This window comes from Opisthocomus hoazin, chromosome 2 (genome assembly GCF_030867145.1).
Source record: "Opisthocomus hoazin isolate bOpiHoa1 chromosome 2, bOpiHoa1.hap1, whole genome shotgun sequence".
In the NCBI taxonomy this organism is placed as follows: domain Eukaryota; kingdom Metazoa; phylum Chordata; class Aves; order Opisthocomiformes; family Opisthocomidae; genus Opisthocomus; species Opisthocomus hoazin.
The window spans coordinates 125,973,025-125,990,069 of record NC_134415.1 but is presented as its reverse complement, the minus strand read 5'-3'; the positions used below and the strand labels follow the sequence as shown (position 1 = coordinate 125,990,069).

Sequence of the window (17,045 nt, the reverse complement as noted above, 5' to 3'; positions counted from 1 at the left end):
ACTTATGGATCCATAACTTCACACAATGAATCTGGGCAATGACCTTCACTTTAACAGCTGATGCAGCCAAAGAACCATCTATCACAAACATCCATATCAGCCTCAATAAAATAGTCTGGGCACTACAACAAATCACTAGTTGAAGGTTTGCACTCCAGAATACATCTGTGATGACAGAGCATCAAAAAATCCCACTAACTTATTTTATAGCCCACAAACATCTCTGTTAAACTCACTTTGGTAGAAATAACTTGTAGAGGAAAGGTATCAGGCTGCATGGACACACGCAGGTCCTTTTTAATACATTAAGCTCTGCTGGGCACTTATGAACCAGGAATTCTTGTAAAATCAATTTGCTAGGGAAAAAGTCCTCAGTGCTGGCTCAGTCAGAAAGGCTGCACCTGAACTGACTGGTTCTGGAAGATGCACGAAGAGGCCATGTATATACATCACGGACATGGCTGGCATGTCAACTTACAGCCCAGAACACCCATCAGGGAGTGCAAAGCAATTACATATCCTCAACTTGACAGAAGGGAGGGGCTGGAATTTGCTTTCTCAGTCATTCAGTACTCTGGTTGCACAGGGTCTGAAATAACTCCCACATATTAATAATGATCCTATTGATTTACAGGGATGGTTTATGCTCAGAGAGACCAAACACCTGCATTTTATAAAGCCATAGTGGATTTCAGCCTCTACATACGTAGAGGCTTTGAAACGTGCTCTGAACATCAAAAAATCTGAGCTCTTCACTGGGACAGAGGTTGCACGAAGTTTGCTATCAATAAGGTTGTATGTGTCATGGTTGTATGTGCCACTGGTTTTAATGGTAAGATTTTCATAGCCCAAGATGAACAGACATACCCAACTCAAAACATTCTGAAAGGTGTACTTATTTTTCTATATTTTCATTAAATCAAGTTTCTGTTCTCAGTTACCTTTGTATAAAATCAGAATGAGCTTCAGGTTGAAGAAACTGAGAGTAAAAACTGATTCAGTTTTCATTTTTTTTAGAGAAAAAAAAGTATTGCAGGAAATAATCAGAAGACTGACAGCTTATCTCAATCCTTTTTGTTTTACAATCTGTTAGCATTTCAGACCTGACAGCCTCTGCCAAGGTACCAAATCATGGTACCCCTCGGCTCTACATGCTCTCCTCCCAGAAATGGAGGAGGAAGCCAGGATTCTTACCGAAAAACCTGGCAATCTAAAGTTAGGGCACAGCACATTGCACGCAGAAGGCTAAGAATAACAGGACAAACTCACGAGGAGAGAAATAACAATAAAATACAGGAACTCTGGCTCTCCCTGCACAACATTACCTAATTCTAATGTCACGAAGGAGAAAGCAGTGTGAACGTGTGTGCAAGAGATAACAGGCTGTCAAAGCACCGCTTCTGTTCAGCGCCAGAAAATTAAAGTTTGATTATTCAGTAGAAGCCGAGCTGATCCGAGAGTCACACCAGTGTCCAGTTCACAGTGCAACTTACCTTCACAAAGAGCTCAATTTCAGGGTCCTTTCCTTCCCCATTAGCAGGAACAGAGTCTGTCATTTTTCACCCTCAAGGCTACCGGCCGATCTTGGGTTATTAAGTGGTAAAAGGAGGTTTCAACTGCACAGCGGGTAGCTTTCCCTTCCGAACAGTTCTCACAAAGCTTTTAAAACATCATTTATACTGATAAAGCTTGAAATCAGCAGAGAAAACAAGTTCGCAGGTTAATAAATAAATGATAATAAGAAGAAAAGGCAGGCAGCAGAGAAGCAGTCCCTGTCACGGTTGTGTAGCTCCTCAGAGCAACAAGTGCTGCTGTGCTCTGGTACAGTATCCTCATCTGTCAGGGCTGCAGTTCTCACTGCCTGCCCAAAATAGCCCGGAGCATAAAAAAAGAGGGTGGGGTTAGCTCACAGGGGAGGAGACAAGCTCCTGGTACCTACGGCAGGATCAGGCTCTGAGCAAATAGTTCTGCTCTTCCCCATTTCCAGTGTTTCTGTTGTTCTCTCCTGTATTCTACGGCCGGGAGCACCAGTCCCTGTCACTGGTGAAGAGGGAAGGTCCGCAGCAGGCTGGTTTCATTGCTGTAAGCAACAGGGATGGTTTTTCCTTCTTTTCTGAAGGGTGTTTGTCCTGCTTCTAGCTGTTCAAAATGCTAATACTGTTATTGCTAAGAATGGTAAGGAAAAAAAGAGCCTAATTTCTCCACCCTGTGCATTGGTCGTTGCATCGCTGGAAGGAGCGTGCAGAAAAGCAGAGCTCTGCCTCTTCGAAAACCGCTGTGTGTGGCACAAAGCAGTACAGAAGCCAAATCTGGATATTCTTGAGTGAGAAAAGCACCCGGGATGCCACCACTCCTGGTAGAGTTCAGGAGCAGAAAAACATGAATGGGGTTACGCAGGAGAACGGATAGCTACAGAGCCCTGGGAAAATTAAATATTCAGGTCCAATAACTACTCCTGGATGTGTCCCTCAGAGTGCTGGCTGTAGAGGGGGGACAGGAGAGTGATGATACGCTGGGGTGGAGCCTGTTATTGACACACTGTCATCATCTATACTCCCCTCTTTTGCCCTGCATCCCTTGTGTGACTCAGAGGTCACCCCACAAGTGATCCCAAGCGAGTGAAGGCACAGGCACTTGGTGCCTTCCTGCCCTCGGAAAGTCCCTTCCTTCGCCTCTGCCCTCCCTGCCTTCCGCTCCTGCTCTGGGCTGGCCGCAGCTCCGGCTCGCAGGCTGTTGGTAGCTCGCGCTGCCAGGCACGAGCAGATTTACTTTCTCCTTCTGACACAGTGAGGCCTTTTGGGTATGGTTTTGTCATGATCAAACACTCGCCTTTCCTGAAAGTGCTCTTAGCTGTGCGCTTTCATGATGATCTGTGTTCCCTCCCGTGACCTCTAGGCATTTGACACAGGTCCAGAGCAGCGGCAGCCAACATCGCCGCAGCTCTTTGGGCAAACTCTGCAGGGATTGCCCACAACCGCTGCTTCGTGTGCCCTTCACAAAGCACTGAAATGGTTAACAAGTAAATCTCATTACGCTGTTGCAACTGTAATTACAACATAATCAACATTGTAATTAGTGTAAAAGTGTGTTTATGTTTTTTAGATCTAATTAGCACTCATTCAAATAACTAGAAGGTTAACTATAAGAGAATTAAGTGTTATTACTCCTTTGATTTCAAATCTTTACATGTAATTCTTGGACTAGGTACATTAATTACCAAACATTTATAGTATAATTATTCTTAGGCCTACAGGCAAACTTCCAAGGACATGGCCTAAGTGTACTTACATGTAGAAAAAGAATCATCGCCTTGTAATTACATATTACAGTTATAAAAGTCTGCCAAAAACATAAGTGTAGTCACCATAGCTCTAAAATGCATCCCTAAATAATATTTTATCAACTACATGATTATAAGCTTTTGTTTTTGCTGAAAAACTGTTTTGCTTGAGCATCTCATGCGATGATGTAATTTCCCTTGAACGAGGGCTCCTGGAAACAACGGGCAGTGGGTCACCTCGACTGAGGCTACCTGTAGCTCCAGCCTCATTGAAAACCCTCTTTTCATATAGGCAAGTGCTTTGAACGATTTGTGTCACAGGAGCACATATATCAGCTCTGGAAGAGAAAACACTGCTAGCTATGAGAACAGCAAGGAGGCAATACCTCTAATGCAAAACCAAACTGTTGAAATAAAATCAGCATTGAAGATGTCGGTACTCGTAAGATGTGATTCATGTGACCTATTTAGATGTCTATTTTAGAAAGAAAAAACGTGCCCTAGAAGTGCCTACCGTTTTCCACTAGTAATGAAGGGAGCCCAGGGTAACAAGCTCAGAGAAAGGCATTCTAATGGTCAGACAAATCCTGCCGCAATTATTAAGTAATAGAAATCTGTGGCTTTAGTGCCCGATTTCTATGTATGTGTCAGCTCTCACTACAGAAGTTGTGCACGCCTTGTGTTCTGAAAGTTAAACTCCAGATGTTGCAATTTTGGTAGAGACTCTACATGTCAAAACATTTAAATCCTTGCTTCCCAATTACTGTCTGGGTTTAGTGGTGTATTATAATTAGTTCACAAGAGGAAGATTATTGTGCTGAGGCTCAGCAAAGCAGAATGGAAACTGTGCAACACGGAGAAAGGGAGCTAAGGTGCCCTGAAGTTGTTTCCATCTTGACCCAGATACAAATTACTGCAGGAATGGACCAGACCCCGTCTGGCTCAAGTTGCTTCTGGGCAGCAGTGCCCCTGGAAGGACCCTTCCCCACCTGCTTTTGCCCATGAGGCATCACCCTGCACTCATCCCCTGCCCCAGGACTTGATGTGGCGTACTCAGAGGCTACAGACGCTGTAGTGTGAATACCACGCACCTGGTATTCCAGCCTTGCTTGCAGGTATCCAGAGAGAATAACCCTGCCCACCTTAAAAAAACTCCGATTTTCAAAAATGTCCCTGTGAAACCCCTAGAAGAGACCAAGTGTCGTGGTTTAACCAGGACACCAAACAAAACAGAGTCCTTGTTCTTCTAAATGTCGTGTTCTTTAAAATAGATTCTGAAAGCTGGATTTAGGATAAAAACTTCAGAAGCAATGAGTAGGAGGAAACATATATATATATGCACACTATTTCAGGAACCTATTCATGCATTTACTGCTTTGCTGTCATATAAAACTGACTTATCACTTACATCTGGGTGGAACCTTTTTGAGTATAATGGTTATTATTGCCTACGCAGCTCTGTTTTGTGTTATGAAATCACTCATTCTTCAGCCAAATTAAGGGCAAGATACTGATAAATAATTAGTACACTCTCATTTTACTGCAAAGAATGAATCGCTTAGTTTGGCCTATCATTTTCTCACAAGTCAGAAGTAGCAGAGGCTTTGAGTTACGTACAAGGACATTAGACACTGAACTACGAACTCTTCATAAGCCAAGTCATTATAGTTTGAGGTTTATGAGATATATAAATGAATATGAGCACGTCATCCCATTAATAAAAGAAGAGGACAGCTTCAGAAAAGGAACAGCCACATCTCCACATAAGACCTCTATTGTAGGTGAACTCTGACGCACTATCAGCTTTCACAGGCCTGATCCAAGCTTCATTTCCAGCAAAGATTTGTCCCGAGGGGGTGAATCAGAGGCCAAGCATCCAGAATCCAATTCTATCGCGGAGTCCTCCAGCAGCCCGCTAAGTTCCCGAGAAGGATCGGGGCACAGATCACCTCTGTACCCCAGGGCTCACTCTGAGAGCAGGGCATTACAAGTTTTATACGGCACAGGTAACATCTCTCATGTTGTGAATAAACTTCCATTATGGATGAAAAGAAGAAATAAAATCCTGGTGCAGCTGCAGTAAATGGTTTGGGGCTATGATTTTACCTGGGAATTACTGAACTGCTTAGTCACAAAAAAAACCCATAACTAAGCAGCAACCAGGTACTAAACCAGCATGCTTGAACTGGTTATGAAAATATATCTTCTGAGGACAGGTCTGAATGACTGGTAGTTTGCAACTGCATTTATTGCAGGCTAGTAGCTTCGACATACTACTTACTTAACAAGTCACCAAATGCAAGGAATCAAGACAATAATTTTAATTTCCTTTTGAATTACAATGCATCACTATAAAGTTCTTGTCTGATCTTCAGAAAAATCAAGAGATTTGCCTCAGATATGTGGGGTCAGATGTACAAGACATGCAAGCTCTTCTCACTAGCCTCACGCCAAGGCTGGGTGAGCGGATATTTTCCCTCAACTCCAGAGATGTACACTGCCTCAAAACCTGCCGGTTTGATGGGGGAACTGTGATTTTATTCCTTCTTATGAATTGTCCCATGCTCGAGGGCATGGAACAAAAGACATCAAGTGATAAAACAGGCGTACAGCCTGAATGTCCCAAGAAAGGGGACAGGATGGAAAAACCTAGGCCAGAAAACTGCACTGTCCTCAAGTAGCAAATTTCAGATAGCTGGCTCTACATCCATCCCGCAGACATTATGAACCTGTCACAGCCATGAGCTACAGCAGCTCTTCTTCACCTTATTATGAAAATCCATTATTTTGGCTCTAAAGGTCTCTGGATGAAACTCAGCTGTTGAACAGAACGGTAGATCACTCAAACCAGCTCAGAGAGAGTTTTGCAAAGTAAGTTTTAGTCCAAAAGCAGGAAATTATTTTTATATATAATCATGTTTTCACATGAATGCAGCATCAAACTTTGCTGTAACATTAATAAGCATTAACAACTTCAAGAGACAAACCCACTGCTGTTCAGAGTGAAGAGGGATTTCATTCTGGATAATTATCTCAGCGCTCGTGTCGAGACAGTCACAGCTAACCATCCACAGGAAAGTGGCACTTACAGGGTACAAAATCATCTCCTAATGCTGCATTCAGTAGAGAAGCTTCTAGAGGGAAGCGGTTTATTCCTTTATTTCTTTATTTTACTATCATTCCAAAACTGTCATCTCAATTAAGAACAAAAGATACTTCTAAACAGGACTGAGACTGCTCTGGAAAGTGGTATTGTAGGGGATACAATGGAGAGCATTAGATTGTCCTGAACTGTGGGCTACACAGATAATGTAGCTGATGAAAGGAGGAATGTAGATATCCTCAGCCCTTTCTCTTCAAAATAAAACCTCTGTACTGTCAGGTGTTATGAAGAAAAACACCACCAGGTACGTGTGATGTGCCCACTGTTTGTTGACTCACTGCTGTCACAGAACTAAAATTACATGATTTTACTTACCAGTTTGCAAGACAGAAATGCATATCCCTGTCATAATTTACAAGTGTTCTTACTGCAAGTCCCTATTTAGATTATTTCTGTTCATTTCTTGGTATGCTTCTTGTCATAAATTCAGTCTAAATTAATCATGATTTGAAGCATGTGCATACAAACTAGGGTGAAATCCCCCGAGCAAAAGACCAGCAGACAACACACTACTCCAATCCCAACGTATGAATCATTATTTACAGAATGTGTTCAAAACGGCATGACCAGCTCATGCCAATCTCAGGCTAGGTTTCAATTCCCCCCAGCAAATAAGGCCCAAAGAATGCACAATTGCTGCTGATTTCATTGGATACATTTGTGTTTCACTCTGTTGTTTAGCAAACAATTTGGCTGAAAGCAGAAATTACTTTCTGTATTCTGACGCACGCTATTTCTGAAAGATGAAGCCTTCCACAACTCAGTTTGAAATTACTCATGACTCAGACTAGCTCCTATGCGTCCAAAAGTTGGCATCAGCGACATTTAGCTGTGCCTGATGAAGCCACAAAGTACCTGCACAGCAGGTTACGTGCACGGATCTGCACAGTGGATTACTAGGTCCTCTGTGGTGTACATACTGTTTGGCTTAGGGGCTTTTGGCTCCCTGATAAACCCACGCTGGTTCAGTGGGAAATAGCAGGGATTAACATCTTTGTATCTCTCCCTGTGGCAGCAAAGTTTAACCTCTGCATACATCATGGTCCACCTCATCACTGGCAGGGCTGTACGCCTGGGTTAATGCAGCTGGCTGACCTTGAGCCTCACCGTGAACTGTAGAACTCTTCCATTCTCCTTAGAAAATTGCCCTCATTCATTTTTCATTTCACCTTTTGGTATTTCTGTGATAAAGTTTCCACAAAGTTTGCCAGTGAACAAGCTCACTTTCCTTAGCGCATCACCTGAAGCTGTTGTTAAATGACTGGTTGGGTTTGTTGAGGTTTTTTTCCTTCTTTCTTCAATGTAAGAGCTGAATATCTTTAAGCACCCGGTGTTGACTTGGTGATATCTCATTTTAGTTTTTCTTTGCCTGAGGACCCTTTTCACTGCAGAGTTAATGCAGACAACCAGGATGAACCCGAGCAATGTGGTTACTTCAGCACAGATGTGAACCCCTCTGCTGTGACTACACTTTCAAGTTAGTAGATTTTCGCTGACCACCATGCACAAGTTGTTCAGACTTCAGAGAACATGTCCCACGTCCCTCAGTGAAAGACGATGGTGGCAATTCTTAAAGAAGAGCTCAGCTTAAGACTGAAAGTAAATGTTAGTGTGAAATTCAGCTCTGAGCACAGTCTGAATAGCAATGGGGTGTTGTTTAAGTCTGTTAGAACTGGGAATACGGGGTAGTCTAACTAGAAAGACATTAAGACCTTTTTCCTCTTAAATGGAAAATTTTCCAAAAATGATGACCCACAGAGGTCCCTTCCAACCCCTACTATTCTGTGATTCTGTGATCTTTTCCTGAAATCACAGCATTTTCTCAGAGCATTTAGCAGATATGACTTTTACAAGGAAGGCGTGGGCCTTCAGTGACCGGCTGCAATACCTGGAAGCAACCTCATAAAGTATTGAAGTGTCAAAGCCCAGCACGGTCATCGCAGTCTCACTGCTCTGACCTTGGAGACAATTATGATACAATTCTGTAGAAAACATAGTAGGTTTTCTTGGGAGACCTACACCAGTTAGAGAAGTGCTAATGAGATATGGAGACCTTTACTCATTATTAGCAACTTCTACCCATTCCTAGCCAAGCAGCAAGTGAGAGTTGATGCCAGACTAATTCATAAATATATATATATAAAATTATCTCACAATATTGAGAGAAAGCCTAAATTCCCCTGTGGAGCACGGCACCAATAAAAGACTCTCTGGTTATCTCTTGGCTACACGTTAACACAGAAATTTGACTTTCAGAGAGGAACGGCAAAGAGATCCAATGGGTGAAGTTAGGTGTGCTGTAAGGATTGACTTCTCTCAGCTACACATCGCAACTAGGTGAAAGCCACTGTGTGACAGTTTCTGCCACCTCTGCTCATGCTCGGTCTCCTGACCAGAAAAAGATGACTTTAGTCTACAGAACTACCTAACCACATTCTCTGCAATTGTCTCATTTGCCATGAGAGATGTCCCAACTGAAAAATAAAATAAAAGGTAATTGAATTTTCTTATGAAAGATAAAATGGCTAGGCAGCTATAAGTGACATTTTCAGAAAATTAAGTGTATCAAATCAAAACTGAAGGCAAGTTAGCCAGGTCATCTGTCAATCTTGCAGGATATTACAAACTTTGCAATATATCATTATAAACCAGCAAAAAAAAAATACTGCAACTAAACTGAAAGGAAATCCAGCCATAGAATTCCATAGTGAAACACTTCACAGAATCAAAGGGGAGGACCTGGAGCAACTGGAATTAATACACGAGATATAGTTTACAATTGACAGGGCTGATACTGCCACCTATTTTTAAGGCTTCCTGATGCTTTCCCAGATTACAGCCCATTTTCAATTCAATGTAACTTTTGGCAGACTTTAAAAGGGAAGCTCTTCAACAGAGATGTTTGCCTCTTTTATTCATCCAAAGTGCTTCAGACACCCAAACGTTTATCTTTCAATGCAATCAACCACTGAAGTCACTGTTCCTCCAAAGTCTACAGTTAAAAATGGAAGACAGGCAGAACTTGAAAGGGAACAGAAATGCAAGGAAGTGACCTGATTTCCCCACAATCAACAGCAAGGCTAAGAATAGACTCTTGAACTCCTCGATGCCAGCTGAGTCAAACCATTGTCAAATAAGAACACATTTGTTTTTCCACGTGTTCAGTATTCCATCATCATGGAGTATCCTCCCTATACTGGTGATTATATAAGTCTATATACAAGTACAACGTTCTCGTACATAAAATACAGATATTCTGCAGGCATGCTTCCAAAGACATTCCACCAGCCCACCTGTCATGCTCTGCTCGGAAAACCTGCTGGAAAATCTGGCCTTCAGTTTGTGCCTTTGTTTTTTTGAAGTAGAACTTGGTTACTTCCCCCATGAGTCAGAGTCCAGCGTGTGTCTTTATTTGACGGGTTAATTGTTAAGTGGAATTAAGCAGCAGAATGTTCTTTGATCACATACTTGCAGGGACTCAGAGAACACCGTCTCCTCCCTCGCTGGCAGCCGAGGAGGGAATGCCAGGGCAGCTGTGCTGCTCGCTGGGCTTTTATACCGGTGCTATTTTTAGCTGTTATCAGCCACGGCGCGCGGGGCCAATCAGCGCCCGACGCCTGCAAGAAACTCTGCTCCGGTCCAAACTTCATTCTCTGCAATTTCACAGGGAGGAGCCAAATGACTGGGAGTCTGCTGCTCGAAACTTCTGCTGTTCGTTATCTGGGCTCTTTAACACATGGCAAGGCATTAGCACACTAAAGTACATGAATAGTTAGGACCACGATGAAGTTACTGATTCAACAGATAAATACCCTGCCTGCATTTGGTGAAAATAAGTAAATTTAAGGTGACTCAAAATCTAATAAAGTACACAATCCTGCAGTATGATATATATATATATATATAAAACAATCTGTGTGGTTTCTACAAGGGTGTTCTTTATTATGTCACCTTGTAACTATGCCCTGTGTAACTAGAAACTACTTACTGTTGATTATTTAGACATCCATGCGCTCACCAAGGACAGGGAAGAAAGACTGGTGCCTCTTCAAAATAGGCCACCTGGTGAGTAACAAATTTTTGATATTCAGCCTTCTCCAGTATATTTGTTTAACATCTTTTCACAGAAATATGACCTTGCAGTAAGTTCAGGCTTTAAGAAATTGATGGTGCGGTTGGACTGCTCATACCCAGACCTCCAGGGCCATGTTAGATGCCCTGGGATATCCTGCCCAGCCTCCAGCAGTTGCTCTTCACAGGATCAGACCTCTTATGTCTTACAGCAGCTGAATCACTTCCCCACCTGAGAAACCTGCTCCATCTCAGATGGTACCTGGTCAGATCTATCAGGTGATCAGAGTTCTCCATTAGTGGATCTACAACTTAATGACTGACCTCCAAGAAATTTAGACTGGACAAATTCCTTAAGACAGTCTATATTGGGTCCCAGGTTGTTTAATTCAAATAGCTTATCTCTGAGGTTTGTGAACTGCCATTTCTAGCCAAAGTAAGAATTACTCATTCTCCATATTCAGCTTCTATTGCATCGTGGAGACAAAAGAGAAAAGCAAGCAATGGAGACCAATGCTCAAGAAATTTTCTGTCTGACAGACAATCATTAAAACAGACTTTATACATTTTACACAGAAGAATCCCCAAATTCAAAGAATCTTCAAACTGCATGTGCAGAGTAGGCTTCAAAGTATCTTCTGTAATATCCTGTCTGCACTGCATCAGTGCAATATTCTTATTAATTTCAGAACAGCTTACATTTTCAGCCTGACCATGCTACTGTTTAGAAATATCCCTGAAATCTCACCGAGGCCCACTGAGCAGACAGTATATCAACCATGATCCACATTGAATCACTTGATTAAAAATAACTTGCCCTATAGCCCTGTCTCATATTTGTCGGAACTAATAAGTTTAATCTTCTTTAGTCCCCAAAATGACAAACAAGACTGAAACATCAGATACTGAAATTAAAATATAGCAATTAGTTTCTTACAATTTCATACCTTACATCTAAATTTATCCACAATTTCTCTATATGATAACATTTTGAATTAGTTAAGCTCTCTAGCTTCATGAAGCAAAGGATGGTATTTCAATGTTGTCCATTGAACTTCCTCTTACTTAAACACTACTATTCTTCTCCAAATGTTCATCAGCTTTTAGTAAAAACTCCTGCTTTCTATTCTTCCTTTCCCCAAGGCACTAAAGTATTTAAATAGAAACATAATTTTATTAATTTAAAATGACTGAGAAACATGTGAATTAAAGTTCTTCTACACTAAAACATTAGGCATGTGTTTCATACATATTATGGATAAGCATCAGAGCATTCAGCATGCTACAGCACTGAGCTCCTGGATAACCTTTTTTTCTTTTTTAAAACAACTGGGATACAAGTGCAGTCCTCATTCCTAATGGGCCTTCTTGATGGCCTATGAAAAAGCCCATGAAAGAACAAAAAGCCACAAGAAATGTTACCTTCCATGCTCGAATCACAGTGTGATATTAAAAAAAAAATAAACAACAACAACAAAAAAAAACCACCCAACAACAAACCCCAAGCCAAAACCTAAAAAAAGACTTTTAGGTCAACAAGTCTACTCCATGAAATTCAGGATTCATGAATTATTTTCTCTTGTACTTATCTAGAAAGTTCCTAGCTAATAGATGTTAAAATTAGGAAGAATTTCTAATAACACTAAGGAAAAAAAAAACCCTTTACAAGTTTAAATTGAGCAACCTGGACTAGCGGGAGGTGTCCCTGCCCACGGCAGGGGGTTTGGAACTACTGTAATGTCTCTTCCAGCCCAAACCATTCCATGATTCTATGAAATTATTTCTCCTGGTATTCCTGTTTAATGAGTACTTACCAGTATTATTCAGACACCCCACTGACCAGTCACACGCCATTTCTGCTAATAGAGACCCTCTTGCAATGAAGGGCCAACAAAGTATCAGTGCTACAGATAAAGATGCCCATGTTTATAAAGCAAGTATAAATGTGGTGCAAGTATAAAACACTTGTGCTGGCCAGATTTTTAGTCAAATACCTTTTAAAATAAATTAAAAAACGGTACAGATACATGTGAGCAGAGGTCAGAAGAGAGATTAAATACCTATATATTCGGATGCAAAGCCTCCACTCCTTCCATTTGCTTCTCAACCAGTCCTCCTGCTACAGGTATACAGCACTGAGCTTCAGATGCGAGGATTTCCCAAGGAGCAATAACACAGACAAGCGAACAACTCCATGTAAATGTCAGCTAAGGATCCAGAGAGAAGCCCTTCGAAGCTGTTGAGTTTAAGATTCAGGACCGGTACCTGTGAGCACTCTTAATGCCAGTGGGAATTATGCCCTGCTGGTGCTCTGCAGGCAGACTAGGGAACCTTACAATGATGTTAGGAAAAACATTATCATTGCTGAAAGGAAAACAGGTGTCAGGATAACTGAAAACCTGTGAAAGGCACCAAGAAACTAATGAAGCTTTTTCTGGCTGTCTCTAACATGTTTACATCAAGACATTTCACCTCAACCAAAATGATGTGTTTACTTCAACAATCGTAGGTATCTTAAACCAGGAGGTTATTAAAAGAGTCTTTTTTGCTGCTTGTTTAGTCTAGCTATAAAAGTAGAAGCAACCTGAGACAGGATGCAGCTGTGAAAAAAAAAAAAAAAGCACCTTTGTGGAAAGAAGATCTGTGTGGAAGGGAATTACCATGATGACTGGAAGAAATGGAGACAAAAAGGATTGGCTGGTTTAGCCCAAAAACATCTGAGGACGTCTAAGCCTAAACTGACTTTAAAAAGCGTTAAATGAAAGAATGAATGCTAATGGGCCATGCTGGCGCAAGAACAAGGATGGATTAGCTGCACATGGATAAATGCCATTTGGAAATTAGAGTAAGGTGTCAAACCATCAAAGCAATAATGTTCCAAAACAGATTTCCAAAATGAATAATAATGGCCACTTAGTTTTTACATCAACCTTGATCAGTTTATGAATTATGCATTATATGATGAGGCTGGCTGTGACAGAAAAGGACTTTATTTCATGTCCCAAAAGGTCACATCCAGCCCCACAAATTTTTTTCTCAGATTACCAGGAAAAAAAAAAAAATCATCTTGATGAGCGTACAAAGATTTCTACCTTTCTGTGCCTCATTTTTCATAAATGTATAAGCAGGAAAATATTGTTTTTCTCTCAGAAGATGTGTTCTCAATTTTACTTCATTAACACTTGTAGACTGCCTTGACGTGACCGCGTGGAGGCTTCAACAGAAAATCAATTAACTTGTGAATCAGAATCCTGGTTTCAAACAGTGCTTGCCTGTACTGAAACCAGACCTGGGCACTAACCAATTCACTTCTCGTCTATTCCTAACTATCGTTATAACTTCATGAAGGTCACTGACATCTTCCACTGTCAGAGATGTACTAACAGTAAAAGGTCGTCCATAATTGTATCACTAATTGATATGAAAAGGATCTTCTAGGGGTCTAAATATAAAAATCACACCTGCAGGTTACAAATCAATGACTGATTTCAGAGCAAAATGCTGCCTTTTTTTTTTCCCCCACACAGAAGGTAGTTTCATACAGGTTCATAACATTTGCCATTAAGCAGTTGTAAGTATTTAAAAAATTGCCACTGACACAGAAAAATATTCAGGTGTTCCTTTTCAGTCACAATCACAGCATATGAGAGAACACTAAAAATATTTCTAATGGACCAGTAAATATAGTTGCAAAATGGTGGAAAATTTCCCTCCAATACACGGTTTTATGACCCAAAGAAAGCAAGAAGATTTTCTTTTCACAACTAAAATCTTAAGCTGTGTCTGAACTGGCACCTAGGAATTCAAACGTAGTAAATGCAGTTCACTTTTCTACTATGGTGTCTAAAATAAAAAGTAACTACAAAATAAACATAGTTGAAAGAAATACATATGGGGGTTGCTGTTAAGGATAAAGGTTGACTGAAGTTAAAGAAAGTGCTGGTTCTCAGTGTTGCAAAGATGCCAAGATGTACCAGATGATTTTACCTGATTAAGTTAGACTGGCCAGCCAACAGCTGAACTGTCCAACATTGCAAGGGTTGTTCACTGTTGCACTTCAACAGTTGCTGAGTGTGGACACTGAAAGAAAAATTAAATAGCCAGGGGGAGGGGGTGGAGGGGGGGAAATCAGTTTGTTTCCAGATATCTATTACCAGAATTAGCTTCCACTCTAATCTAGTAATCCAGGCTTTGTATTTAAGGTGTCACTGGCGGCGTTCAGCTTATTTAACTTCAGGTGACCATGCCTCTGTATGCAGTGAAAGTTTATGGCTTGATTCAGTTGCCTAAACCTAGATATCCAGCAGCATTTGAGAGGCCCTAGGATAGCTGAGGAAATCTGTAAACATACACACGGGTGTGTGTAAACATATACGGGGTCTCTCTATGGGAGACCTGCGGCCTTCTGCAGAGGCAGCTGGAGGCCAGGGAGGAAGCCTTAAGGCATCTAAACTGGATGCCTGCGGCTGAAAAATCGAATCAGGGCCCTACTCGATTCAACAAATGGAGTCTACAGAACAACTAACCTCACCCCACAGCTGATGCCTACGCCTGGCCACAAGAAGTGACATCCCATTGCCCTATTTCAGACAGTTTTTTGTTGCAAAAGGAGCCTAGGCATCCTGAAGAGGTGTAGTTAATAGCTTACAGACACACCTTCAGTTGGGTGAGCCAAATCCAACCCTTGATATCTAAAGAAAACAAAAAGCAGAGCAGAAAAGCAGCTTTCCTCTTGCAGATTCCAAAATAATTTACATATACCACTACCAGTTGCTCTGCAGGGATTATATATTATTTTATGTTTGTAAAACATTAGTCTCAGTAGAGCTGCTCTTTAGGTACTTCTGCAATAAATAATTAAAAATCATACAAATCCCTCTACATTGGACAAAAGCCATTTCACAGCTGACAGTGCTGCTACATAGATATGTTCTCAGGGACAGCAAAAACAGTAATCAATCCACAAATCCAAATATTCTTCTCTCCTAAAATGTAACAAAAGGAATCGAGATGTTTCAAAAGAAAACAACAAACCAGGCTTGGATAATAGTCTTATTTTCAGAACAGTAAAGAGGGGGCCACAAAAAGAAAATTATAAGAAAAAGAAGAGAGTAAATAAATCCCATCTTAATTTTCCCTCAGTATGACCTATATATTTACATTACATTTGCTATTGCTGCAATCACTGTGCAGTAACAATTTCCTAGACAATACGGGTCTGTATGTTGAAGCTGTTGCTACGCTACTGTGCTATACCCAGCCACGATCGCTGCTGGAGCCAAGCGCTGAAGGTGGCACGGGAATGTCAGCTGAAAATTGATTCATGGACCCTTCCGGAGGCAGAAAAGGTGCAGGAGCAAGGCACAGACTCAGCAGAATCAAAAGCAAGACCTTTTATCCTTTGTACCCAAAAGATTAAGCAAACTGCTATGGCCTGCTGCTAAAGCACATGTTCTGTTCATGACTGATAGTCGGGGAACTGGATGTTATCTGTAACAGGACTGCCATTCGCTAATCTTTTCACACAAGCACGCAGAGTAATTCAGATAAGCATAAATCAAGCTATGAAGAGACCCACAACACAGATTTCCTCCTCAGAAATAGGGGTGACTAGCTACCAGGTTTATGTGTTAAGACTTAAGAGATTACCTTTCTCCTACCCATGACAGGGTGTAGGAGGTAGCCATAAAGCCGTGTTGTGTCTGTATAGTGTGGTGCAGAGATATTACAGGTGCATCCCTATTTTCTGAGTTAATAGAGCAAAAGCACTGGTGATAGTATGCTCCATGTCGGATTCATATCAGAGCAATTCTCTGACTCCAAAATCATACTGTTTTCAGTGATGGGCGAGCTGAGTCTGATCACATCACTAAGAGAAATCTATGGCTCTTGAAGTCAAAGAGCAGGCGCAAACTGTGCAATGAGTACTGCATTAGAGCTGCTTGCAAACAGGCGAGTAATAAATGGTCGAGACCATTACAGAACCATTTGTTGGGAAAATACCAGGGCTAGAAGATAAACTTTGTAATCCTAAACAAACTGTTAAAGGATACACAAATATGCTAAAATACAGCAGATAAAATGTCCCAACAAGAGCTGGACAGATGATGAATTATAGAGGCATTTGCTGCAGTAATTTCTATTGGTACTGCTAAGTACGCTACCTGTACCTGAAAACCGGAGCTTAAGAAATACACAAATTACCTTGAAAGAGACTGGAAAAGGTCAAAAAAAGCCCTAAACCAAAGAAAACCCCCACAACACACCAAACTACTCAAAGTTTAGAAGTGATGACTCAAGCTTGAAGGCAGGCTGAAGGAATTGAATTTGTTTAGTCTAGGAAAGCAAAGACTGAAGAAATTTGATATCCGTCTTCTAATATATAACGGACCTATCAAAAAGAAAAATAGCATAACTCAGAGCAACAGAATTTTAAAGGCAAATATTTGTCTCAGGAAAATAATTAAGCATTGACAAGGACTAATTAGCACGAGTGCTGAATCGCCATCACTGAATGTTTTCAAAGAAGCA

At 41.1% G+C, this 17,045-nt stretch overlaps 1 protein-coding gene across 2 annotated transcripts in view; it reads right to left on the bottom strand.

Annotated features, from left to right (window-relative positions):
* Window positions 1–17,045, bottom strand: part of CLIC5 (chloride intracellular channel 5) — a 95,371-nt gene that overhangs the window by 70,862 nt on the left and 7,464 nt on the right. The window contains exon 1 of one of the 2 annotated variants that reach the window (XM_009945282.2): window positions 1,494–1,826. The exons of the other annotated variant lie outside the window; for it this stretch is intronic. Within the exon in view, the coding sequence (XP_009943584.1) occupies window positions 1,494–1,556 (63 nt within the window). The 5' untranslated portion in view covers window positions 1,557–1,826. Of the gene's footprint in view, window positions 1–1,493; window positions 1,827–17,045 lie in introns of those variants that run through there. 2 annotated transcript variants of the gene reach the window in all.